Raw genomic sequence first — 27,583 nt, 5'->3', positions numbered from 1 at the left:
TAAACTTTGGTTTTAGGGATAAAGACATTGTTTTTATCTTTGGGGTTTTTATTAAACTTAACTTTCAATTTTGACTTAAGTTAAATATTTATTTTAAGAGATGATGCCCTTCTCTAAGAAAAATCACCTCCTTTTTTTCTTGTCCTTAGTTTTTTAAAGGATTGGCTTCTTCTGGTGCTTGGGCTTGCTTTGATGAATTTAATCGAATTGAGTTGGAAGTGTTGTCAGTGGTAGCTCAACAGATCCTTTGCATTCAGAGAGCCATTCAACAGAAGTTGGATGTGTTTGTTTTTGAAGGGACAGAACTTAAGCTCAATCCAAACTGCTTTGTAGCTATTACCATGAATCCTGGCTATGCAGGGCGTTCTGAATTGCCAGACAACCTTAAGGTAATATTTTTTATAAGTTTAAACTTGTTAATCAAAGATAACAGCATAACCTATTCAAAATATTACATTTTTCATATTTGTAATTTTACTTTTACCTTTTCCATTTACTATAAGGTAAACGTCCAAAAACCTGTTTAGATGTCCAAAAAATAGTGCATAAAAATATTAAAGTACTGCTGAAAAAATTACAAAATTCGTGAAAATGTACTGCATTTGGAGAATAAACTTGAATATCGACACAATATCTTTGGATGCTTATGCTCTGCTTAAAAATGGCTTCCTTTATGTAAATAATATATTTAATTTATTATGTATTTCAGGTTCTTTTTAGAACAGTGGCTATGATGGTTCCAAATTATGCCCTTATAGCAGAAATCTCCCTCTACTCCTATGGATTTTTGAATGCAAAACCTCTGTCTGTGAAGATAGTAATGACGTATAGACTTTGCTCAGAGCAGCTCTCATCGCAATTTCATTATGATTATGGAATGAGAGCAGTAAAAGCAGTTTTAGTGGCTGCTGGAAACCTAAAACTAAAATATCCGAGTGAAAATGAAGATATACTTGTAAGTATTAAATATACACATTGTGAAAGTTTCAGTAGAAAGATCATTTTTTTATATATATATATATATATATATATATATATATATATATATATAGGCAATTGAGAGAATTGTTGCTTCAAGTCTTTTTATGTGGGGTTGAAATGATAATTTGGGGGTCATGTTATTCATTATACTTTATACAAATACAAGGATCTTTTAGCTTGATAACCATAGTATTGGCTTTTTATTATGGGGATTCTATGGAACAACGTAAAATGAACTTTGGCTTTTGGCTAGGGGCGGGGTTGGGGAAACACAGATGCTGGTAATTAACTTATATTGCATTTTTTGGGTGATTTTAGCTTTTTCGCTCAATTAAGGATGTAAATGAACCAAAGTTTCTATCACACGATATACCCTTATTTAATGGAATAACTAGTGACTTATTTCCTGGTATTAAACTTCCTGAAGCTGACTATCATGTAAGTAAACCCATGAAAATGACTTATTCTACACAGTAAGTCTGTCTGATGACTCAATCGTTTACGTTTTATTAAATGAGTGAAGTTATTGTGTTTGGAGGATAATCCCCTATTTTGGCCACTTTAATTAATGAGGATAAGTGAATTTTTGTACCTTTGTTATGTGATAACTGGTTAAACTGTTAAGATTCAGGTCAAAAATAATGTTCTTTATAAGAGAATAAGTAATTTATTTCCTATCTTGTGATACTAGTATGCATACTTATAGTTTGCATATACTTACATGCTTATGGTATGCATACTTACTATTATGTATTTCATCAGGCAGAAATTAAAGTAGTAAAGCATCCTATAGTTAACATAAGACCCTTGCCCCCAGGACCCTCTGCAAGGCCACTGCCACCCCCGGACCTGTAAGCTACCCGACCTGCAGTAAGCTGCTGCAGCTGAGGAAACTGAGGACTGAGCTCCTGTTGTTTGTTAACAGCTCCTGGAATCTTTCCCAATTACCTAGCATGGACCTGCGTGTGAGGGGTCTGGGGACCCAGCCTGGCGTGTGAGGGGTCTGGTGATCCAGTCTGTACAATGGGTTTGAAGGGTCTGAGCCCTAGCTCTGACAATATAAATGGAAACTTAGTATAACTAAAATAATAACTAAAATAATGAAACATCTTGGCTTTAGTTACGATTTGCCTTACTTTACACTTCTGCTTATAGCTGTTATATAGTATAAAACCAAATAATTTAAAAAATTAATTATAAACAAAACAATCTCAATAAAATTCAATTTAAGACAATTAAATGAAATAGATATGTGGCTGAAATTAAATTGTCACTTTGTGGCAATTTCAATTGCAAAACGTACAGTGAAGACTCTTCAGTTCAGCATGAATAAACTATCTTTTGCTATGCGATGATTCAATTCTTCCACCACTCTCTCTATTGATAGTACTGCACAATCTTCTTTTTGTTTGAGCTATTATATCACTAAGGCATTACTCTGCATCATTTACTTTTTAGTCTCTTTTTTAAAATTTCACACCCATACACTGGGTAGTACCCATGTTAAGGTGATTATCGAGATGATTCAGGATATGCTAATATGATTTGTTGCAAAATCAAAATGAAAGTATAAAATTTTGACATTCTCTTGAAGAACTTTTGTACTCCCATGAATACAGCAAAATTTTCCAGTTTGAAAAATACTAAAAATACCATTTTGCTTTTTAATGTGTTCTATATTCCTTTGTTTTTCCTTTACTGACTTCTTTTGGATTTTAAGTAATATTTATCACTCCATTTTATTTTCTTTATTGGCTTTTTAGTTTGACCTTACTAGTTACTCCACGGATTACTTGGCTTATTACAATTTACCTTAAGTTAGTATTATACATTTTCATAAACAATATTAGCACTTGAAATGGTATAATTCCATTATGCACTCACCCCTGCCCATTGTGTTATTGTCGCCATATATTTTACTTCTATTTGTCATAACCACCACAGTACATTGCTGTTATTTTCTGATTTATGTATTAGTACTTGAAAAGTCTTTTACATTTACACATTCTTGCACTTTTTATTTCTTCCAGCAGATATGTGTTTTCATCTGGGATCTTTTCTCTTTAACCCAAAGAACTTTATTTAGTGTTTCTAGAATGTGTATGGGTCTTCTGACAACAAATTCTTTCATCTTTTCCCCCCGCCCTGCCCCGGCCCCACCCCAGTATTTAAATATGTCATTTTGTTGACTCCTGGTTTTCATTGTTGTGCTTAGAAGTCAGACATTTTTTAAAATTTATGCACCCCTGAATGTAATGTGTTTTTTCCCTATGGATGTTTTAAATATTTTCTCTTTTTCCTTGCTTCTGAGCAGTTTGACTAGTGTCTAGTGTTGTTTGTTTTGTACTTACTCTGCTTGGAATTTGCTATGCTTCTTGAATCTGTGGGTTGATAAGTTTTTTGAGAAAATTCTCTGAAATTTTTTTAAAAATTTGAAATACCCAGAAAATTCTTTTAATTTCACATGTCTCTTATGCTCTGTTTTTGTTTGGTTTGGTTTGGTTTTTCATTATTTGCTCTCTGTGCTATAGTTTGGATACTTTTTATTGACCTGTCTTCAAGATTAATGATCCTTTCTTTGACTTTGTCCAGTTTGCTAAGCCTATCCAATGAATTCTTAATTTCTCAGGTTTTGTTTTTCAGTTGTAGCATGTCTACTTTGGTTCTTTTTAGGAATTCCATTTCTCTGCTGAAATTCTCTTTTCATGTATTTTTTCCATCTTATTGTCTATTTTCTTTTATACTTTACAAGCGTTATTAAGTTCTTATCTGCTAATTATGATAGCTGGGTCATCTGTGAGTTTGTTTTGTTTGCTGTTTTTTCTCTTGGTCATCAGCTACTACTCATGACTTGTAAGTTTTGATTTTATGTCAAACATTGTGTGTAAGATAATTGTAGAGGCTAAATTTATATTATTTTCCTGCAGAAAAACCATGTCTTTTCGTCTGTTGGGTATCCAGGTTGAGTTGCTGATCAGTTCAACCAGGAGTTGACCTAAGTCAGAGTTTTGTTGCAGGAGTATTGAGCTATAGTTAATCTCTTATTTCAAATGTGTTTAGAGTGAGAATTGTCCTGCTGTGTGGCAGGCCCCTCCTTCTAGCAGGATTTTGGGAACTAAGCATCCTGAGACTAAAGAAATCTCTCTTTCTCTCTCTGGCTTTTCAGCTGAGCCTTTGGTCTCTTGTGTCACTACATGCCTAGCAAAAGCATGGGCAGTGGGAAGAAACAGCTTTGCATTTGGGGCTCCTCCAGATTCAAATCCTCACATTAGCTCACACAACTATTAAAATCTTTATTGGTTTCTTTTTCTTTTTTTATTATTTTTTAAGGTTGATACATAATAATTATACATATTTATGGAGTATAATGTGGTATTTGGATACATGTATACAATGTGTAAGGATCAAATCAGGGTAATTAGCATATCTATCACCTCAAACTTTTGTCATTTCTTTTTGTTGGAAACATTTAAAATACTCTCTTCTAGCTATTTGAAATTATACAATAATTTGTTAACTGTAGTCACCCTACAGTATTGTAGAACATTAGAACTTATTTCTCTTATTTAGCTGTAATTTTGTACCTGGTGACCAATCTCTCCCTATCCCTCCCTCCCCTTCCCAGCCTCTAGTAACCGCTACTCTATGCTCTACTTCTATGAGATCAACTTTTTTAGCTTCCACATATGAGTGAGAACATGTAGCATTTCTTTTTCTGTGCTTGGCTTATTTCACTTAACATAATGTCCTCCAAGCTCATCCATGTTGCCACAAGTGACAGAATTTCATTCTTTTTGATGACTCAGTAATACTCTATTGTGTATATATACCACATTTTCTTTATCCAATTATCTGTCAATGGGCACTTAGGTTGATTCCATGCTTTGGCTATTGTGAATAGTACTGCAATAAACATAGGAGTGCAAAATCTCTTTGATATACTGATTTCCTTTTCTTTTGCTGAATACCCAGTAGTGGGATTGTTGGATCATATGGTAGTTCTGTTTTTAATTTTAGTGTTTCGGTTTCATCTTACTTCAGCAAAGTCTCTCTGTCCGTAGGAGGCCCAATCCAATGCCCACCATGTTCAGACTTGGAAAATGTTCCTGGGGTGAAGAGGGCTCACCCTTTTCTGAAATTTAACTCCTTTAGACTTATTTGCATCCAAAGCAGTCTTATATCTTTAACATTTTTATGATTTTTTTCTAGCTTTTCTAGTTTTGGGGGGCGTTTGTTTTTTTTTTTTAGTTACTTCAGTGTGAAAGATTGTCTGGCATGCCCTTCTATATCCTGCCCAGAAATGAAATTCTGGGAAACGATATTAAAAGGAGTTGTTTTCATGCAGCATACACACAAATGCTATGATGCTAAGATCATTAATAACTTATAATGGGGAATATTAGTATATTAAAAGTATTTTAACTCTATTTGTTCCTCCTCTTAATTTGAAGAAAATGAAACTTTGAGTAATAATTTATCACTGTAAGAAGATATATTTTTTAACTTGTAAATTGAAGTCTACATTTATAAGACATGTATGACATGGTTTATAATACCATTTTATAGAAGTGCATTTCATTTTTCTTTTAGGAATTTTTGGAATGTGCTCATGAAGCCTGCAATGTACATAATCTTCAGCCTGTTAAATTTTTTCTTGAAAAGATGATTCAGACATATGAAATGATGATTGTTAGACATGGGTAAGATTATACATTGTCTGCCAAAGTTAGATGTTACTTTTTAAATTAAACTGTTAAAACAACTAAAATCCATGAACCAAAAGACTCAATAAACTTTGCATACTAGGTAGGCTAGGAAGCAAACAACCTCTCCCTTCCCAGGGGCTTAGAAAAAGGTTTATTTCTCTCCCATACTACATATCCAATAAGGGTTGGTAAGGAGTACTCATTCAGTGACCTAGTACTAATAATCACCATAATTTTCCCTTTTAGTCTTCAAATATGTTATTCACTCTTCCTCCATGCACATAAAACACACTCTTCCCTTTCTAGGGAGACAACCTAGAAGTTCCATTATTAAGTGAACCAGACCAAAGTTCAGGATCTCTAGATAATGCATAGTGGTCTCTGTATTAGATTTGGAAGTTGTTCCTCTTGATCCAGAGACCTACAAACTAGAAAGACAAGTTATCTGCTCTCCACACAACCAGTATGCAGTAGTGGGTTTACCAGAACTGGATTACCAGAGCAAACACTCCCATTCAGAAACTGGAGAATAGGAGACCCAGCCAACATTATTCTGTAGCAATTCTGAAATCCAACTGGGTATGGGAAGGCCCCAGTTCCAGAGATGGATTGTCTGTGAAACTAATGGAGTTTAAACTTCAGGACCTCTCACTTGTCATGGTCTGTTCTTGGGGCCAGAAGCATTTTGTATATATAATTTATTATATAAGATGTCATTAAAGTGGATATAGACACTTTATAGTCATAATTTTATACATATATTTTCTTCTTTAGAGACACCCCCACCAAAAAAAGTATATGTTTAAAGCCTCTTAAAACCTGGGCCTACTTCTGCTTGATTTTGCTTCCTGGGAGGGGTTTTCCAGTTAATTGTTCTCCATGGGCCTTGGTTTAACCTTCTGAAAGGTCTTACCATTTTTGTTTTCTTCCCTGGCCACATGTGAAGTGGACAATAGAGAAAATATTGTCCTTGCAAGATGAGAAATGTTTTCTACCTTCTTCCTGCCCATAGAAAGTTAGGGTCTCAATGGTTATTTTTTTTTTAATTATAGGGCTTAAAAAACCTTTGTATTATGTAAATTTTTGAAACATATACAAAAATAGGGGGACAAGTACAATCAATCCTCACGTGTCCAATACCCAAGGATTATTTTACGTCTTGAACATTCACATACATTTTAGGCTAGACTCATGGTTTTTTTGGTCAGTAAACTCCTTCAAAAATTTAATCAGCTGTTTATCTATTTGAATCAAGGCAGCTCTATGTACCTGTAGCCATAAGTGCAGTCCTCAATAAGTCATACCTTTCTAAATTTCCTTGTGGTATCCTTGAACCTATTAGGCTTAGTTGCAAAGGCCACATACTTAGTCTATTTCCCCTGAATTATTTTATCCTCCTGAAATGATTACTGGGTGCCATATTAATCCTTCAGAGGTTTTAATAATGTGATACAGTGGCACTACCCTTGATTTGATCCTTGATGCCAACCTGAGTTTTAATAGATCTTTGTTGTTCAAAGGTTTTCTTAATTTTATCTTTTACTAATTGGGGATGAAAATAAGTTTCCTCATTCAATCCTACAAGACCCTGAATTTCTGGGCTCCCTTTATTGTCTTTCACTCCTGCTTGCAAAATGGCCTTTTTTCCCCCCGTGGCTCATCTCTTCCTTAAAGTTCCCTGTTAAATGTAGTCATTAACTTCCATTATATACTAATAACCTTCTGTTTCCTATTCTTTTCCCCTAAAACTCCAATTTCATTAGGTATATTATCTGTCCTCCACGTTATTTCAAGGAATACAATTTTTTTTTTTAATTTTTGTTTTTTTGGCAGCTGCCTGATACGATCAAGGGACAAATTTACTAGATGTTTCGTCATTGCATAACAAGAATTGCCAACCTTCTAGCCTCTAATAACAGTTAACCTGGCCTCTAAGCCAATACCACATAATTTAATCTTTTTTATTATGGCAAAAACACCTTACCCCCTTCTAGATATGAGTTTCTGTCATTAAGGATGAGCTAGGCTATTCTGTAGGAACAATCAACACTCAACTCTTAGCGACTTAAAAAACAAAGGTTTATTTCTCACTCATGCTTTATGTCCATCATAGGTTAGTAGAGAGGCTCTGCTCATCATAATCACTCAGGGTGCCAGGCTTTTCGAGTAGGTACCACCTCAACACTGTGGGTTGCAGCCAAGCTAGAGGAAAAAGAGCTCTGTAAGGTCTCTCCCTGGCAATTATTCACCCTGCTTGGAAGTAATATCTATCATTTCTGTTTATTAATCATTGGTTGGAACTAGTCCCCTAGTCTTTCCACAAGAAGGCTAGGAAACTTATATCTGCCAGGAGGGAGGAGATCCAGAAATAAAAAAGCACTAATAATTACTACAGCAAGTGAAGAGTATAGAGATGGAAATTCTTCCCATTCCTCTCCTTAGGAGGCCCCTAGTCTCAGTTTTTTATTTTAAAAGTATATGTATATTAAGTTTTCATTGTATTTGTGGACTTTTTATTATATTCCCTTTTGTAGAAAGTGATATTAATGTGGAGAATTTGACTTAGAGTCAATCAGTTCAGAAGTTAAATGTGTGGGCCAGCCCGTGGCTCACTCGGGAAAGTGCGGTGCTGATAACACCAAGGCCCCGGGTTCGGATCCCATATAGGGATGGCCGGTTAGCTCACTTGGGAGAGCGTGGTGCTGACAACACCAAGTCAAGGGTTAAGATCCCCTTACCGGTCATCTTTAAAAAAAAAAAAAAAAGAAGTTAAATGCGTTTTTCTCATGTCTGAGAAAAACTAATATAATTTCAAAGATTATATATAGTAATTATCACAGGGTAAAGTTTTATGTACTAGTACAAATAATTTAATTTACCTTTTAAAAGAATCTTATTGTATAATTGCTTCTTTTCTTTAATAGTTTTATGTTAGTGGGAAAGCCTTTTGCTGCTAAGACAAAAGTGCTGCATATGCTGGCTGATACTCTAACTCTTATGAATGAACGTGGCTATGGAGAGGAAGAAAAGGTCATTTATAGGACTGTAAACCCCAAATCCATTACTATGGGCCAACTTTTTGGACAGTTTGACCCAGTGTCTCATGAGGTAATCTAGAATATAAACATTTTCAATTCTCTTATTGACAGTACACATTAAACCAAGCAATTTGAAGTGTTTTTATATTTTCACTGCTAAATCCAATTTTATGAAGGGAGCTTTCCAACTCTTCCTTTTTTCCCCTCAGTGGACTGATGGTATTGTGGCTAACACTTTTAGAGAATTTGCCTTATCAGAAACACCTGACCGCAAATGGGTTGTATTTGATGGTCCTATTGACACTTTGTGGATTGAGAGCATGAACACAGTATTGGATGATAATAAAAAGGTAAATTATCATGATTAAAAGCAAAGTCGATTCTGATTAAGAAATTATTATGTTTTTGTGTGTGTGGCTGGCTGGTACAGAGATCCGAACCCTTGACCTTGGTATTATAACACTGCACTCTAATCAACTGAGCTAACCAGCCAGCCCAAGAAATTTTATATATTCAACAACTAATCAACTAAGACTATATATTTAAAATAAAGAATGCAGCAAGTTGAGTAGGTTTTTAAGTTATCTTTTAAATAAAATCTATGTTGTAGTAAGTCCTTTGCTTAATTTTTTTTTAATAGAATGAAAGTGTATTATATTACAACTACTGTGTTAGGAGAAAAGCATAGTAATCTATGAGGTGAGGATAAGTTATATAGTGACTTCAGTCTTATGGTTTCTTATAGAACTTTAAGTTAATATTTTAGGAGAAAATTAAAAGGCCTCATTCCTTCTGAAAACATTGAATGCTTCAGTGCTTATATGTAGTATGTTACTTTAGGAGCTGTGAGATGTACAAAAAAACTGGAAACGAAAGTCTTCTGATATTTATTTTAATTGAAAGATAACATATGTAAAGTATAAAATGTACACTAAATTTTAAGTGTAGGTTCTATTTTTTTAACATATATGTAAACTCACATAACCATACACAAAATTTTCTACACCCTACAATGGTGCACTTGTGCATCTACCCAGTTTGTACACACTCCCCCAGAGATAATCACTATCTGACTTCTGTGATAAATTAGTTTTGCCAGTTCTTGAACTTCATGTAAATGGAATCATACTGTTTAGTGTTTTGCTTTTTTTGATCAATATATGTGATATTCATTTGTTGCAATTCTATTTTATTTATTAGTTTGTTATTTTTATGTCTGTATTAGTATTCTACTGTGTAAATATATCACAATTTATTTCCATACTTATGTGAAATGCCTACACTACTAAATAAACAAATTCATTTAGTTGGTATTCAGACTTATACTCAAGTACTGTATCATAGAGGGTTGGTCATTTATTCATATTCTTTCTTTCATTTGTTCAGTGATATTGATTGAACTGAGGGTAAAAAGTAAACAGACAAGAAGCAGTGATGATTCGGAAGAGAGGGGTTAAGCAGTAGAGTGAAGTCTACTTCACTGGTTGAGTTGAAGATTGTGAACTATTAGTAGTAGTGCCAAGGTCTGCCTTTGTGAGCTATTCTGTACCAGTCTAAGTAGGTTGGGTGTATTGTAGGTAATGTTGCAAGCCTGAGAATGTAGAAAGACTTCAAAGATATTGGCATGAGAATGGTAGAAGCATTGGATGCTTGGGTGCTGGTGGGTGACAGCAAGAAGTAGGAGTTGTTAAACGAGCAAGGGTTGTACTTGAGGTGGAATAGAAGTAGTTGGGAAATTCACAGGGGAGTGAAGAAAATGCTGACTCCATCTCAGATATTTGACAAGTAAGAGAGTGTTTGCTGAAATAAACAGAAGCTGCCTAATGAAGGAAGTGAAAACAGCAGGGATAAGAATGTCCCTGTGAAAAGGAAGAGCAAGTGTAGTAGGAGTCAATGAGTGGGAGAACTGGATGGATTGGAGGCTGTGGGCAGAGACTGAGATGATTGAAATTAATATCAGAATTAAATTCAAATTTAATAAAATTTTTTTGTGTGTCTTTTTCCGTGTCCGGCAACGGATCGCAACCCTCAGTGTCGCCCCCGTACCGGACCGGGACCGGCAACGGGATCGCAGCCCTCGGCGTTGCTCCCGCGCCTTGCTCAGCCAGTGAGCGGGAACTGGTCTGCATGTGGGATCCAAACCCTCGGCGGGAGCGCCGCCGCACTTCCCAAGCGGTGCACTATAGCAGTGCGCCACCGGGCCGGCCCAAATTTAATAAATTTTAATCAGAATTGTGTAGTGTTTCAGGAGAGAAGGTCCCAGGTATATAAAGTGGATGGCCAGAGTGGAGCAAGGGAATAGTAAGTGAAGACAAAGTGGTCAAATATCTGAGGGGCTGCAGTGTTGAGATGCTCACCCTCTTGAACACTGGACCAGGCCAAAGTTATTGTACAGAGAAAGAGATTGGGCCAAGTACCAAAAGTTTTTGCTAATGAGCAGGGAATCCTTGGGTGCTTGTGGGTGACAGCAAGAAGTAGGGGTTGTATTTGAAGATGGAGCAGAAGTAGTTGGGAAACTCATAGGGGAGCGAGGAAAATGCTGACTCCATCTCCAGCTTTGTGGCAAGTTGGAGAATATTTGCTGAAATAATCTTGTAGAAGATTAAAGGTATTCTAGACCAGCACTGTCCAACAAAACTTTCTGAAATGCTGGAAATATCTGTACTGTCTGATATGGTAGCCGCTAGTCACATGTGGCTACTGAGCATTTGAAGTGTGGCTTAGTGCCAATTGAAGAACTGAATTTCAAATTTTATTTAATTTAGGGGCTGGCCGGCTAGTTCAGTTGGTTAGAGTGTGGTGCTGATAACACCAAGGTCCAGGGTTCAATCCCTGGACCTGCCAGACACGAGAAAAATGTTTTTAAGTTAATTTTAATTAGTTAAAATTAAATATAAAGACCCACATATGGCTAGTTGCTATCATATTGGAAATCCACCCTTAGACCATTCAGTTATTTTACAGCTAAAAAACTAAAACCAGAAATGTTAAATGACTCACTGTTGACATATAACTCGATAGGCACAAAACTGGGACTAGAGTGATGATTGCAGAAGCAGAGAGGAAACACTGAAAAATAAATGTAGAGGAAGAATTTTAAAAATTCTTCCATAACAATCACAGTAATTCCTTGAACTTTTTAAGACAAGTGAACAGATATGATGTGGGGGGTGGGAGAGAGGGAGAGGGGAAGAGAAACAGGTAAATGGTCATGAAAATCAACTACAATGTATATTGAGAAGTTAAAAGAAAAACAAACAAAAAACAAAAATAAACACTTAGTAATGAAATTAATTTGGAATAGCAACAGTTAATAATTACTAATATTATTAACAGTTAATGATAATTCCAAAGGTGCAAGCCAAGGAGTTGAGAAGATAGGATGACTTTAATAATAATGAACAAGATAGGAACTTGAGAGAAAGGAAGCAGTTGATAAATTCAGTTTTTGACATATTTGATAAAAGAGGAAATGTTTTAGATTAAAAGAATGCAAGGAAACATAACAAACACAATGCATGGTCCTTGATTGAATTTTGGTTTGAATAAATCAATTGAAAAGACATTTCTGGTACAAATGAGAAAATTTTAATATTGACAGTATTAGATGACATTGAGGAATTATTGTTAATTTTGTTAAAATGTGATGTTACTGTGGTTATAGAGAAAATGTCCTTTTTTTAAAGACACTGAAATTTGGATGTGAAATGCCAGTGTCTGTAATACTCTGAAATGTTTTTTAAAAAAGGCAATGCCAATGTAGCAAAATGTTTACATTGATTAAATCTAGGAGACAGGCATATGAGTGCTCATTATGCTGTTTTCTATTTTTCATTTATAAAAGGTCTATGGCAGCTTTATAAAATCAGGAGTGTTTATGTAATTTTATTTATAGTACAAACTGATATTTGCATAGGATTTTATAGTTGTGGGACTTTGTCTTGTAGTTCCCCTCCCCCCAATTCTATGAGACTGATGTTATCCCTGTTTTATAGATGAAGATACTGAGACTGAGAGATGTTAAGTATTTGCTTACCTAGTAAGTAATTGACAGAGCTAGACCGAGAATTAAGATTTTCTGTTTTCCGTTCTAATACTTATTCCATTATATCACAGGAAATACCTTATCTTATAAATACAATAAATTTTTATCTAAGAAGTTTGATATATTTTTAAAAATAAATGTTTGAAAAATATTTGCCTTTAGCTTTGCCTTATGAGTGGAGAAATCATTCAGATGTCCCCTCAGATGAGCCTCATCTTTGAAACAATGGACCTTTCCCAGGCATCAGTAAGTTCGTAATTCCATACCACAGTGTCCCGACCCGCAGCATATTCAACGAGGACCCTGGAGGGGGGAGTGGACAAGAGACACGAGAAATGAAGACAAGACAGTATTCTGATCAAGTCTCGTTTATTAGCCAGAAGGTCACAGTTTATATAGACGGCAGGAGGGAGTCAGCAGATAATTAAGTATGCAGATGGTTTACTGAGAAAACCACAGGGTGGGTTGTTCTGGTAAATGGAAAATTCCCATTATCTATGGCAAGTTGCAAAGTTACCTACACCCATAGTGCACAGGAGGGGGAGGGACGGAAGATAACAGCAAACAAGGCTCTGAGGCCTTGAGGCAATAGCTGGGCGGGCTCTTTGGCTCCGGACAGGCAGGCAGGCACTTAGGCAACAGCCGGGCTCTATGGCTCCGGACACCACAGTAGTTTATTTGTTTGTTTGTTTGTTTATTCATTTGTTCATTAATTTAGTCAAGAAGTATTTTTTATTATGTGTCAGAAAATGGCTTAGATAACTGGGAATACAAAGATGAATAAAACACAGGGTGTGCTTGTTTAGGGAGGATGAGAAGCATGCTAATAAATAATCCCAGTGCACAGCTCTATGTGAGTGCTTTAGGAGTATGCAGTGCAGCAAGCACCCAAGAGGGGAATGGATAGAGGAGGACCGTGGAAGGTGCTTGAGTGTTTGACCTGGTCTCAAGGAAGATGGGAGATTGGTTGGGCCTGGACATTCCAAATGATGTGTATGGGGAGTTGAACTGCAAATAGTTTTCTGTATGTCCAGTGTACTAGGGGTCTTCAAGACGTTCATGGAAAGATTCATATTCTCTTTTAATTCCATTTTTCCATGAACTTTTTGAGGTACTCTTGTATGGAGGCTGTAGAAGTAGACAGGAACCAGATCATGAAGAGCCTTATAAGATGCCAAGAATAGTTGATAATTGCCAGGTTCCACTGGTATGAAAGCACCACTGGAAAAGAAAACTTGTCTTTTTTCTCTAGCCTGCCACTGTAAGCCGTTGTGGCATGATTTATTTGGAACCCTCACAATTAGGATGGAAACCTCTTGTGTCTTCATGGTTGAATTCACTGAAAGGACCTTTGCGTGAACCTGAACATCAAGCTCTTTTGAGAGGACTTTCTGACTGGTTAATACCACCCTCTTTAAAGCTTCGTAAGAAAAAATGCAAGGTAACACTATAACTCTCTGACACACTCAAGTTTCTTTAGTTTCCATTCAACCTGACGAAATGTAAAGTCACAACAGTAGGGTGAATAACTAAAACCAGTTTTTCCTTACATATTTAGTATCTATCTTTGGTTTTATATTGCTGAAGTTACAGCTGAATAACCCAGAGGTTAAATTTACTCCAGCTAAACTATTGTATAAAACTGTAGTGTCTAAAGTTTATAAAATCCCAAATATTTTCCATATTTAAAAGATATTTTAGGCCAGTTAGCTCAGTTGGGTTAGAGTATGGTGCTGATAACACCAACGTCCAGGGTTCGATCCCTGTACCGGCCAGCAAAAAAATAAAATAAAATAAAAATAAAATGTGTCTTTAAAAATTCATGCATTTATTTAGTATTTTATGAGAAAACTTTACATACTGTATTAGTTTCCTAGGACTGTAATAACAAATCACTACAAACTTGGTGGCTTAAAACAACAGAAATTTGTTCTTTCTCGTAATGAAATACTTAACACAGCTTAAGAGCTTTTCAGGATCTGACGCCTATCTCCTTCTCAAGCCTTATTTTTTGTCATTCCTCCTTCACACCCTATTTTCACATCCTGCAGAATCCCCTTAATAATCTGTGTCTACTCACATCTCCGTTTCTTTGTATATATAGCTTCCTCTGCCTTGAACATTCTTCTTCACTTGTCTAACTTACATTTGGCTCAGCTATTACTTCCTCTGGGAAGGCTTCCTTGATTTATCCCTCTTCCATTTCCCTTCTTGTTCCTCTTTTTCCCCCTCCACAATCTGGACTAATTGTTTATCCCAGGTACTCTAGTAGTTTCCTTCTATCCTGAGACTTCCTCTGTCTTATTACTATTATATCGTATTGTCTATTTAATTTTAATATCACCCCTTTTCAGGGATTGTGTCTTTTATTTCCATATCTCCTAGCTTGGTATATAGGTATATAGTGTTTTTCACAAATATTTGTTGAATAAATAAATGAATGAATGGCTATTAAGAGACTTTATTTCTGCTATCCTTACAACATTGTTTATTCTCTTACAATAGCTAATTTTCGTGTGTCAGAAATTTAGAATAGGTTTTGTACAATTTTGTAATATAATATGTGAAACTAAAATATTTGAGAAATGTTTTTATTGTGCCTAATTTAAATTCTTTAAGTTTAAATGTTATATAGACCTTATAAAACTCACATGTGCTTTGATCAGTTTTTAAAAATAAAGTATTTATCTTCTTTTATTCTTCAGATAAGATAAAAGGTAAGAAAAGTGTCTTGTTCTTTTCATTTTGCAGGAACTGATTCCTACAAGCAATAGCAATGTGGTTATATCTCTCACACGCCTCTTTGAAGTACTACTCTGTAATGTGGTAGAAAATGATCCTACTAGCAAGCACATTCGTGTTTGGATTATGGTTGGTTTTATACTTAATATGGTTTTTAGTTACTGTATAAAATATTCTTCTGAAAAATGATATTTGTATTGAGAAAGACAAGATCCAGAGCTGTTTTTTGGTGAGCACTGAAAGAAAAGTTGCCCTGACCTGGTATTCTGATATTTAAAAAGTACTTTGAGGGTTGGCCTGTTAGCTCAGTTGGTTAGAACATGGTGCTGATAACACCGAGGTCCAGGGTTTGATCCCTGCACTGGCCAGCTGCCTCCCCCTAAAAAAATACTTTCAAGAAAGTAAAACCCAAACTACCTTATTATTTATAAAAGACCATAATTTGATAAACAATAAGAGGATTTAATATTAACCAATTTGGACTTTAGGTGAATTGATTTTGTCATAATGTTTTTTTTTTTTTTTTCCCTTTTTTTGTCTTTTTTCGTGTCCGGCAACGGATCGCAACCCTCAGTGTCACGCCCGTACGGGACCGGGACCGGCAACGGGATCGCAACCCTCGGTGTTGCACCCGCCCCTCGCTCAGCCAGTGAGCGGGAACCGGTCTGTATGTGGGATCCGAACCCTCGGCGGGAGCGCCACCACACTTCCCAAGCGGTGCACTGTAGCAGTGCGCCACCGGGCCGGCCCTGATTTTGTCATAATGTTAAGCTAGCATGTAGGCAGCATACAAGCTAGCTACAAAAGACTAGGAGCAGGCATCTAACCAGCTAGGTGGAGCGTTGTAGGCAGAATCTATGGAGGACTTAGGTAGGGAGAAGTCAGTAGTCCTGGTTAGCTAATATCTGTCTGGAGGTCAGAGAAGGCCAGAGGCTATGGCAGTAGAGAGCGAAAAATATCAGAGAGCCAAAAGAAAGAAGTTTTTTGTTCTTTTTCCTGGCCTATGCTACTTTGCCATCACCACCTTATTCTTAAATGCCTTGATCTCCTCTACTCTCCTCTTCTTTTTTACTCTATGGCAAGGGCAGTTTTTTCCCATTGTCTTCCCTTCACCTTCTTGCCACAGAAAATCTTCTGCCTCAGAGTGCTCACATTCCAGGGTCCCCTGTTAACCATAACATCTTCCTTTTCTCCTCCCTTGTCATCCCTCTACCTCAGAAGAAATTGAACAGACATGTTTGAAGTATAATTTATTTATCACTTTTCTCCCTAGGTTTGGAACTGCCTTTCATAGAAGTAATTTTTAACATTCTTCCATATCTATCTGTGCTACCTTTTATAAAATAAAAGTATCCTAGTAATAGTTCATTTACATCACCTTCAAATTATATATTTCCTGAAAATTATCATTCTAGGTTAGGTTGTTAAACCTAAACCTATTTTAGGATGGCAGACCTAAACTCCCAGCTTTTTCAAATGGTTCAAAATTACTTTTAGAGACTCATGTAAGTCGTAGCCTCATTGAAAATTTTCTCTTAAAGAGAGATTTGATTTATTTGATTTATTTTTTGACTAGATAAGTCATGTATCTAGAGTAAAATTCAAAAGGCAAAAGTAGGTGTTCTATCCACACCAGTTCTCTAGCCACCCTCAAGGCAACTGCTATTATCAGTGCCCTATGTAGCCTTCTAAAGGTATTTTATACATATACACTTTCATATGTATACATTTTTTACAATTAGCATACTATATGTACTGATTACATCTTTTCTTACAGTATGTCTTGGATTGTTCCATATCAGTACTTACAGAGTTACTTTCTTTTTTAACAACTGCATGTATTTCATGTATGTAGCATAATCCAATTAAGCAGACCCCTCTTGAAGAACATTTGGGTTGTTTCTGATCTTTTGCTATTACAAATAGTGCTATAGTGCATATTCTTGTACATATATCATTTTCTCAGGTGGGAATATATTTGAGGATAAACTCCCAAAAGAGAAATCTCTAGGTGATTTGGCATGGGCATTTAAAATTTTGATAGCTATTGCTAGAGAAATGACTATGTGGCTTAGCTTTGCTCCATTCCACTTTATTTATATATGTGACCTTTTCCAAGCAGGTTGAGCAGGCCCTTATATGTTAAATTTTAGTTAAGTTTTTCTTTAAACTTCTCTTAAAACAATTACTACAAATAATATATATATATATATTATTATTATTATTATTATTATTTTTAACCTACAGGCTTGCTTTATATTCTCTCTGATTTGGTCCATTGGAGGAAGTTGTGATACAGCTGGTCGTGTTGTTTTTGATGCTTTCATAAGATTAATCATACTGGGAAAAGATGAAGAAAACCCAGTGCCAGACTCTGTGGGTAAATGGGAATGCCAATTTGATGAAAAAGGCCTGGTATATGACTACATGTATGAGGTATGATATAAAATGCTTGTTATGATAAGACATAAAGTACAAAGCTTTGAATCAGCAAACAAGCTCCTGGGTTTCCATGCTAGAGTTATTTTAACTCCTGTAGTGAGTTTTTTAGTTCCTTCTCTTTAGTAACTTGTGGGCAGAAAAGATAAACTTGTTCTAATAATATTTTATAATTTCATATTTAAATTTATCTTTTCACTTTATAAAATAATTCACAAAAGGATTCTTTTAAACAGCAGGTATTTGAATAAACATTTGATTCATAAAAATGTTATTTCATAACCCATAAGATCTGGATAGAGCCTTTGTTATAATTTTACCTAAATCTCAAGTTCTACAGATAAAGAAGCAAACCTAGGAAAGGAGTGGCTAGCACAGCCAGGTCTTGAACCCAGTTCTCCTAATAGTGCAGGACCAAATCATATTAACACAGAATTTTAAGAATATGATCAGAAAGAGAGCTTCATCCTCATTAGTCATAGTGGGAAGTGAATAAAATAATCTCTAAACATAAATCAAAAAATGCTAACACAAGCATGTTCTTTAAGAATTGAAGATAAATACCAAAATAAAGAGGTAAAGGTTGTTGCCACTGGGAAGGGGGAAATGGAAGTAGAGAACTGTTGTTTTTCTTAACCATGTAAAATTTTTAGTACTAAAATATGTGCATATATAACTTTATTAAAAATAAAAGCTAGGGGCTGGCCCGGTGGCGCACTACTACAGTGCGCCGCTTGGGAGCGTGGCGGCGCTCCCGCCGAGGGTTCGGATCCCACATACAGACCGGCCGCTCACTGGCTGAGCAAGGTGCGGGCGCAACACCGAGGGTTGCGATCCCGTTGCCGGTCCCGGTCTGGTACAGGCGCGACACTGAGGGTTGCGATCCGTTGCCGGTCACGAAAAAAGACAAAAAGGAAAAAAAATAATAATAAAATAAATAAATAAATAAAAGCTAAAACTTAAAAAAAATAAGAATATGAATTAATAAAGAAACGTTTATCCAAACTTGCAAAATTACTACCATCCAAAAACATAATGCAGACATATTAAATTTGCTGGAAAACGGGGAAAGATTCTTTGATGCCAGTCATAGCACTGGAGTGGGGTCCTAGACTTCCCCTACTTTGCTAGGTATTAATTCTTTTGTTGTTTGATAGTGAGGCCTAAGGATCTCCAGGGAGGGGCCAGGAGAAGATAATAGGGAGTGGGGGGGTGTTGTGGGTGTGCAGATTGGGAGGCACTCAGGGTGTCAGGACAGCAGCTATTCAGTCAGTGGCTCAGAGGAATTTCAATATTGTAACAATTAGTATAGCTATGCCTATATATCCTGGCTGAATATCAGCCTGGATCAAAATGCCAAAGAGAATAATTTTAGAGAAGCAAATATAAGGGAGTTCATGTGATGTTTTGTTTTTAGTTAGATTATTGCCCATTTACTTTAAAATAAGAAAAACACAAAGTCCAAATACAGCAAATTGTAACCTGAGATACATTAGAGTGGCTTTCAAATAAATGATATATGCAAAAGGACATCTTGAAGGCATTTTGGGAAGATTAGGGTGTTAAGAGGACATAAGGGCAAAAATATCTGAAATTCTAGATATGTTGAATTTGTGATAAAGTTACATTACGTTCTTTGGATTACCATTAAAAAAGGAATATTAATGTAAAGAAAAATGTATATTTCTTAAAATGGGTTGTGGATTTATGGATGCTTATTTTATTAATTTGCTTTATGAATTACAAATGTTATCTATATTCTTTTATATGAATTTAATACTTCCTAATAAAAAGGAGAAAAGGCTAAAGCTTTAAAAGGCAAATATAATAACAGTGTAAATGTTGAAAAGAAACTTTCAGATAAAGCAAGTGCAAAGTTATAATATTTTAAAAATTATATTCTCTTATAGTTGAAAAACCGAGGTCGCTGGCTCCATTGGAATGAATTAATTAAAAGTACTAATTTAGGAGATAAACGTGTCAAGATTCAAGATATTATAGTTCCTACAATGGACACAGTTAGATATACATTTCTAATGGATTTGAGTATTACCAATGCAAAGTAAGGAACTCTGCTATAAACATGAATTTTAAATGTAACAGTGACATTCTAATAGGATTATAGCAATTTTTGATGTAAACTTTGAGGTCATCATCCATTTTCAGATAAGTGAAACCCTGGGGAGCTAATTGACATTTCCAAAGTGACATCTATCGCCATCCGAATACCTCCAATTCAGGTTTTCCGTTGCTTACTCCAAAGCCCTAGTCATCATTCTTTGTTGCCTCATATACCACTTTATATTTCTCTTATTTGTAAGAGCAGACTTAAAATCAGTTGCAATGTTATTGTTGAAAAGGTATGCCTTCTATTTAAAGGTTCAATGTATTGCTGAGATATCAAACTAACCATGATACCCATTCTCCCATTACATATAGCATTTTTCAAATTGTCCAATGCCAGTTCTGGATTCCATAACTTAAGATAAACTCCAAACTTAAATCAAAAGAGTATATCAGAAAAAGCACATAAAACTGATCAAAGCCTAGACATCCATACCAACTTTCTTAAAAACATTTTTATAATTTTTCTTTTCAAACATTAGGCATATCCTCAGGTCAAATTTAGTTTAAAAAAAAAGAAAAAAGAAAACATTAATCACAATTTATCATTAATACTAATTAAACTAAAGAAGTTTATATAGTATTTATAAATGTCATGGTTTGTTTTTTTAAAACCTAATTTTTAAAGAACCTATTTCTTAGTGCATTTTGAGACAATTTTATCTTTTTTTAAAAAAATAGGAAAAATAGCTTATGAGGGAAAATTATTTTATCCTTATTTTGTATCTTTAGTTGCATTTTTGCATTCAAAGACTAATGTTAAAAACTTTCTTAGGCAAGGAAGGCAGTTGCCAATTCTGGGAAATTCCTAGTACAGGAGTGCTTTTGTGTCAAGAAAAATTTGTCAGAATAATACTTTGAAATGAATAAGTAGAAACATAGAATTATAAAGGAAACTATTTAAATCGAAATACATTTATGGCCGGCCCGGTGGCGCACTGCTGTAGTGCACCACTTGGGAAGTGCGGTGGCGCTCCCGCCGAGGGTTCGGATCCCACGTACAGACCGGCCGCTCACTGGCTGAGCGAGGGGCGGGAGCAACACCGAGGGTTGCGATCCCGTGGCCGGTCACAAAAAAAGACAAAAAGGAAAAAAAAAAAATCGAAATACATTTATTAAAATTTGAATGCAGTAGTAATATATGTCCTTCTTTATTAACACATTAAGTAATAAGATCTAGCAATAGGTCTGATGATTATAATAACTTTGAAATAATGAGCATGAGTGATATTTTTGAGATATAGCAATTATAATGTTTAAGATAATATTTATGATTTCTATTGGTGACAAAGACACAGATACTGTCAATATAGTTGCTACATTTTAGTCAGAGGATAGCAAAAGCGAAGATATGACCTTTTTGTCATCCAAGTTCACAGATTCTGTAAATTCTAAGAATTTCTTCAGTTGATCCATGGATCCTGTATTAGTTCATTTTTGTATTGTTATAACACAATACCTGAGACTGGGTAATTTACAAAGGAAAGAGGTTTATTTGGCTCACTATTCTAGGTACATCTGGCTCAGGCGTCAGACTGCTCCCACTCATGGCAGAAAGCTGCAGGCAACCAACAGGTGCAAGGAGATCATGTACTGAGAGAGGATGCAATTGAGAGGGGAGGTGCCAGTCTCCTTTCAACAACTCTCTCTCCTGGGAACTAATACATTCCTGTGAGAGCTCACTCAAACATCCTATACCGCCCCCCCCAGGGATGGCATTAATCCATTCATGAGGGATCTGCTCCCATGACCTAAACACCTCCCAATAATGCCACATTGGGGATGAGATTTCATCATGAGCTTTGGGGAGACAAATGTACCCAAACTACATCAAACCCCAAATTAAGAACAGTATTTTATTTATTAAAGTTATTTTATTAAATAGCTTTCCATAAAGTGAATATTACTCAGACTGGAATGTATAGAGAAATTCTTAGGGGTCACTCTAGTTCTGAAAGAACTTTATTTATTTATTTATTTATTTTAAAAAGATGACTGGCAAGGGGATCTTAACCCTTGACTTGGTGTTGTCAGCACCACGCTCTCCCAAGTGAGATAACTGGCCACTCCTATATAGGGATCCGAACCTTGGCTTTGATGTTATCAGCACCACACTCTCCAAGGTGAGCCACGGCTAGCCCTTAAAAGAACTTTAATTTTGTGTTTATACTCCAATGGTAATTTAAAAATTTAATATTAGCAATAATTCAGCTCACTTAGATGATCCCTTATGACTGAATACTGCTACTCAGTTTCAGTGCCAGCTGTTGTCCTAGTCTTTATGTATATGTGGTGACAAGTTATCACTCAAAATGACAGTATTTCATTTTTAATGCAGCTTTTCTCAAACTGGGATTCCCCAGAGTTTTGTGAACATAAACTCATATATTTTTTTCTCTGCTTAAAGTTAGTTATGATCACTCAAGGATGGGAAACTCTGCTTGAGGTACCACTGAATTGGTTCCTTAGAGTTTGCGTTTAGACAAATATTTTCAGTTAGTAACTGAACTGATATTAAAATGCTATTAGCAGGTATACATAACTATTAGCTTTAGAATTCACTGTCGCTTCATCTCTCACAAAAATTGTATGCTATTGAGATAAATGTGAAACAACCTAAACCTCTCTTATTGTCATCCACCTTAGGATTCTATTCTACACTGCCACCCCCATGTCTAAAAAGTACAAATAAATCACTATTTTGAGGAGACAAACATGGACTTTTTTTTCCTGAAAAGTTAAACATGGTATATCTTGTTTTATGAGTGTTTTTGCATGTAGCGACATTAAGTCTATTCAAATAATAGTTTGTTACTATTAAAGTCTCTGCAACATCAAGCAAATATGTATGCTAGTTGCTATGTATGCATGCTAGTCTTTCATGAAATAACAATTATAGGTAAAAATGTCAGTTTTTAGATGAAGATGATTTGATTATTATTCAAGTTTTCAACTAACTCCCACCTCTAGTAGAAATGTATTCTGAATTTTTTTCCATTTTGAATGACATATTTATTGTTTTCATAAAGGCCACTGCTTTTTGTGGGTCCGACGGGTACAGGAAAATCAGTGTATGTGAAGGATAAGCTAATGAATCACTTGGAAAAGGACCGGTACTTTCCATTTTATGTTAATTTCTCTGCACGGACCAGTGCCAATCAGGTTCAGGTTAGTTTAAAGCCAGAAACATGGGTACATAATTATTAATTTTTTTTACCTTATTTGATAAGTGTTTAAAATTGTATATTAAATATGCAGCTGTGTATATCTTCTATGAGTTTAAATAAAACTTTTATTTGGGGAGTTACATGTAAGTTTTGAAATAATGTTTTAATGTCAGAGGTTTAAGAGAACATTTTACACTAATACTGGATAATGGAGCTTTGCCACCTTTTTTTTGCCTGAGAAGCAGCAGCAATTGATTTCTTAACTGGAGAAAGGAATATAAGAGAAAGATACACACACACACACACACACACACACACACACACACACACGCAGGTGTTTGGGGGTGTTGAACTAGAGAACTTTTGATTGTTCTTTGTAGACTCTCCTGGATGGTCCTAGGGGCATTTGCTGCTCAGTGGATCTTTCAAACCATGGTCCTTCTGTGGGACTTTCTGGGTTACCTTCCCTGATAGGAACCATGTAGCTGTGCATCCTGCCCTTTCCCCCCAAATGTGCCAGAGTGAAACTACTTCATGAAACTTTTTCTAATTGCCGCTTTAACATCTATTCCTAAATTTATGCCTATTCATTCTTTCTTGACTTCATTTTTGTTGTTTTAAGCCTATAGAATTCACTTAACTTCAAAATCTTACAAAGTTAGAGCCTCTTTACTGGGGAACTTTATTTGAATGAAAACAATAATTTTGCTATTTTTGCAATTGGCAAGTGAATTCTAAAAATATCAGAAATACAAGAAAGCATCCTCTTTTATGTCAGCTATAAAAAGTTTCTAAAGGTTGTAAAGATTAGTGCTTTTAAATATTAAGTTAAAGTTAATAGATATGTTGGGGTATCCAGTGAGGAAAATATTGTAGAAGTAAATGTATGTGTGTACAATATAAATACAATATGTAAATATATATGTCTGTAACAATTCTGAGTTCACAGAAGGATTTCAATAAATGTTCTTTGAATGACATTGAGTATGAAGTTCAGTATCACCCTAAATGTGAAAAAATAAAAATAAACACACATATATACTACTGCTTGGCTTTATTTTCTTACAAAGACTGTTAAACTCCTTTTTTTTCTGATGTTAAATAAAGGTCTTGATGTTAAGTTAATCATTGACAAATTAAGCAAATGGTAACTGTTACTGGTAAAAATCCCATGGATTTTGGCAGCATAAGTCTTTCTTGTTATTGATACTGATTTAACACAAGCAATGATAATAATAATAAGTTCATAATTCAATTATAGGTAAATAAACTACTCTTCTTTACATTTTAGAACATTATTATGGCTAGATTGGATAAAAGACGCAAAGGAGTTTTTGGACCACCTATGGGAAAGAAGTGTGTAATTTTTATAGATGATATGAATATGCCTGCTTTGGAAAAATATGGAGCTCAACCTCCTATTGAATTATTACGGCAATTTTTTGACTGTGGAAATTGGTAACTATTCAATTGAAGTCTTAATAAGTCATGCTGGAATCATATCTCATTTTAAATTTTAGTTTTTCAAAGCAGAATAATACATTTTTCAAGCTATTTAGGGAAAAAAATGGCTGCTCAGATTTTTCTATACAGAAATTTTTGGAAGGCTTTTCTATACATTTTTTTAAGTTGAATTTTTAAGAGGAATTTTAGGTTCGTAGTAAACTAAGAGGAGGGTACAAAAATTTCCTATATTTCCCTCATCCTCACACATGCATAGATAGCCTCTTCCATTATCGACATCTCCCACCAGAGTGGTACGTTTGTTACAGTAGATGAGCCTACATTGACACATCATAATCACCCGAAGTCTGTGCTTTACATCAGGGTTCACTCTTCATGTTGTATGGTACATTCTATGGATTTGGAAAAAATATGTAATGACATGTATTTATCATTTTAATATCATACAGAGTATTTTCACTGCCGTGAAAAGCCTCTGTGCTCTTCCTTTTCATTCCTTCCCCCATCCCAACCCCTGACAACCAATGACCTTTTTACTGTCTCCATATTTTAGCCTTTTCCAGAATGTTTTATAGTTGGAATCAAACAATATGTAGCTTTTCAGATAGGGTTCTTTTACTTAGTAAAATGCATTTAAGTTTCCTCTATGTCTTCTCATGGCTTGATAGCTTATTTCTTTTCAGTGCTGTATTTTGTTGTCTGGATGTACTGTAGTTTATTAATCTGTTCACCTACTGAAGGACATCTTGGTGGATTGCAAGTTTTGTTAATTATGAATAAAGCTGCTAAAAACATTTGTATGCAGGTTTTGTGTGGACATAAGTTTTCAACTCCTTTGGGTAAATACTAAGGAGTGCAATTGCTGGATCATATGGTAAGAGTATGTTTAGTTTTGTAAGAAACACCAAAGTACCTTCCAAAGTAGCTGTACCATTTTGCATTCCCACCGTAAATGAATGAAAGTGTTCTGCATTCTTTCTGGCATCTGGTGTTGTCAGTGTTCCACATTTCAGTCATTCACATAGGTGTGTAGTGGTATCTCATGGTTGTTTTAATTTGTATTTCCCTGATGATGTATGGAGCATCTTTTCATATGTTTACTTGCCATCTGTATATCTTCTTTGGTGAGATATCTGCGAAGGACTTTGGCCCATCTTTTACTTAAGTTGTTTGCTTTCTTATTGTTCACTTTTAAGAGTTCATTGTATATTTTGGATATTACTTTTTCATCAAATGTGTCTTTTGCAAATATTTTCTCCCAGTCTATGGCTTGTCATCTCATTCTGCTGACACTGTCTTTCACAGAGCAGAAGTTTTTAATTTTAATGAAGTCCAGCTTCTCAACTATTTCTTTCATGGATTGTGCTCTGGCTGTTTTATCTAAAAATGTCATCGTCATATCCAAGGTCAACTAGATTTTCTCCTGTGTTGTCTTCCAGGAGTTTTATAGTATTGCATTTAATATTTAGGTCTGTGATCCATTTTGAATTAGTAGTTGCGAAGGGTATAAGGTCTTTGTCTAGATTAATTTTTTTACATGTGGATGTCCAGTTCTAGCACCATTTGTTGAAAAGACTATCTTGGCTCCATACTATCACCTTTGCTCCTTTATCAAAGATCAGTTGACTATATTTATGTGAGTCTATTTCTGGCCTCTTTATTCTGTTTCTTTGATCTATTTGTTTATTCTTTTGCCAATATCACATTGTCTTCATTATGGTAGCTTTATAGAAAGTCTTAAAGTTGGGTATTGTCAATCCTCTGACTTTGTTCTTCTTCTTCAATGTTGTGTTAATTATTCTGGTTCTTTTGTCTCTCCATCTAAACTTTAGAATCAGTTTGTTAATATTAAAAAAAAAAACTGCTTGCTGGGATTTAGATTGGGATTGTATTGAATCTATAGATCAAGTTGGGAAGAACTGACATCTTGACAATATTGTGTCTTCCTATCCATGAACATGGGATATCTTTCCGTTTATTTAGTGCTTTGATTTAGTTCATCAGAGTTTTGTAGTTTTCCTCATATATATCTTGTATATAGTTTTTAAGATTTAAGCCTAAATATTTCACTTTGGAAGATACTAATGTGATGATATTGCATTTTTAACTTTAAATTCCACTTGTTCATTGCTGGTATGTAAGAAAGTGATTGACTTTTGTATATTAACTCTTTGTTCTGCAAACTTGCTATAATAGCTTATTAGTTCTAGGAGTTTTTTTGTTGATTCTTTCAGATTTTCTACATAGACAATCATGTCATCTGTGAACATGGACAGTTTTAATTTTTCCTTTCCAATCTGTACCTTTTATTTCTCCTTCTTGTTTTATTGTATTAGCTAACACTTAGTACAATGTTGAAAAGGAGTGATGAAAGGGGACATCTAGTCTTGTTCCTGGTCTTAGTGAGAAAGCTTCAAGTTTCTCATCACTAAATATGATGTTAGCTGTAGGGTTTTTTTGTATATATTCTTTATTAAGTTGAGGATGTTTCCCTCTATTCCTAGTTTACTGAGAGTTTTTATGATAAATGTGCATGGGATTTTGTTAAATAAATATTTTGCATCTGTATGATCATGTGATTTATGTGATGGATTACATTAATTGATTTTCAAATGTACAACCAGCCTTACATACCTGGAATAAATCCCATTTAGTTGTAATATATAATTCTTTCTTCATTGTTGGATTTGATTTGCTACTATTTTGTAAAGAATTTTTGCATGTATGTTGCTGGGAGATATTGGTCTGTAGTTTTCTTTCAATATCTTTGTCTAGTTTTGGTATTAGGGTAATGCTGGCCTCATGAAATGAGTTATGAAATATTCACTCAGCTTCTATCCTCTGAAAGAGATTATTAATTGGTATAATTTCTTCCTT

At 35.1% G+C, this 27,583-nt stretch overlaps 1 protein-coding gene across 1 annotated transcript in view; it reads left to right on the top strand.

Annotated features, from left to right (window-relative positions):
- The window catches only part of LOC103602911 (dynein heavy chain 12, axonemal-like), a gene marked incomplete at both ends in the record, with an annotated part of 185,863 nt that overhangs the window by 42,002 nt on the left and 116,278 nt on the right, over window positions 1–27,583 (top strand). The window contains 13 exons of the mRNA XM_008587356.1: window positions 150–389; window positions 710–955; window positions 1,300–1,419; window positions 5,572–5,681; window positions 8,612–8,795; window positions 8,935–9,075; window positions 12,933–13,016; window positions 14,023–14,211; window positions 15,522–15,641; window positions 17,760–17,948; window positions 19,862–20,013; window positions 23,105–23,243; window positions 24,534–24,700. Of these exons, the coding sequence (XP_008585578.1) occupies window positions 150–389; window positions 710–955; window positions 1,300–1,419; window positions 5,572–5,681; window positions 8,612–8,795; window positions 8,935–9,075; window positions 12,933–13,016; window positions 14,023–14,211; window positions 15,522–15,641; window positions 17,760–17,948; window positions 19,862–20,013; window positions 23,105–23,243; window positions 24,534–24,700 (2,081 nt within the window). The remainder of the gene's footprint in view (window positions 1–149; window positions 390–709; window positions 956–1,299; window positions 1,420–5,571; window positions 5,682–8,611; window positions 8,796–8,934; window positions 9,076–12,932; window positions 13,017–14,022; window positions 14,212–15,521; window positions 15,642–17,759; window positions 17,949–19,861; window positions 20,014–23,104; window positions 23,244–24,533; window positions 24,701–27,583) is intronic.

The sequence above is a fragment of the Galeopterus variegatus genome, unplaced genomic scaffold (genome assembly GCF_000696425.1).
Source record: "Galeopterus variegatus unplaced genomic scaffold, G_variegatus-3.0.2 Scaffold4347, whole genome shotgun sequence".
Classification (NCBI taxonomy): domain Eukaryota; kingdom Metazoa; phylum Chordata; class Mammalia; order Dermoptera; family Cynocephalidae; genus Galeopterus; species Galeopterus variegatus.
This window is presented reverse-complemented; position numbering and strand designations above follow the sequence as displayed.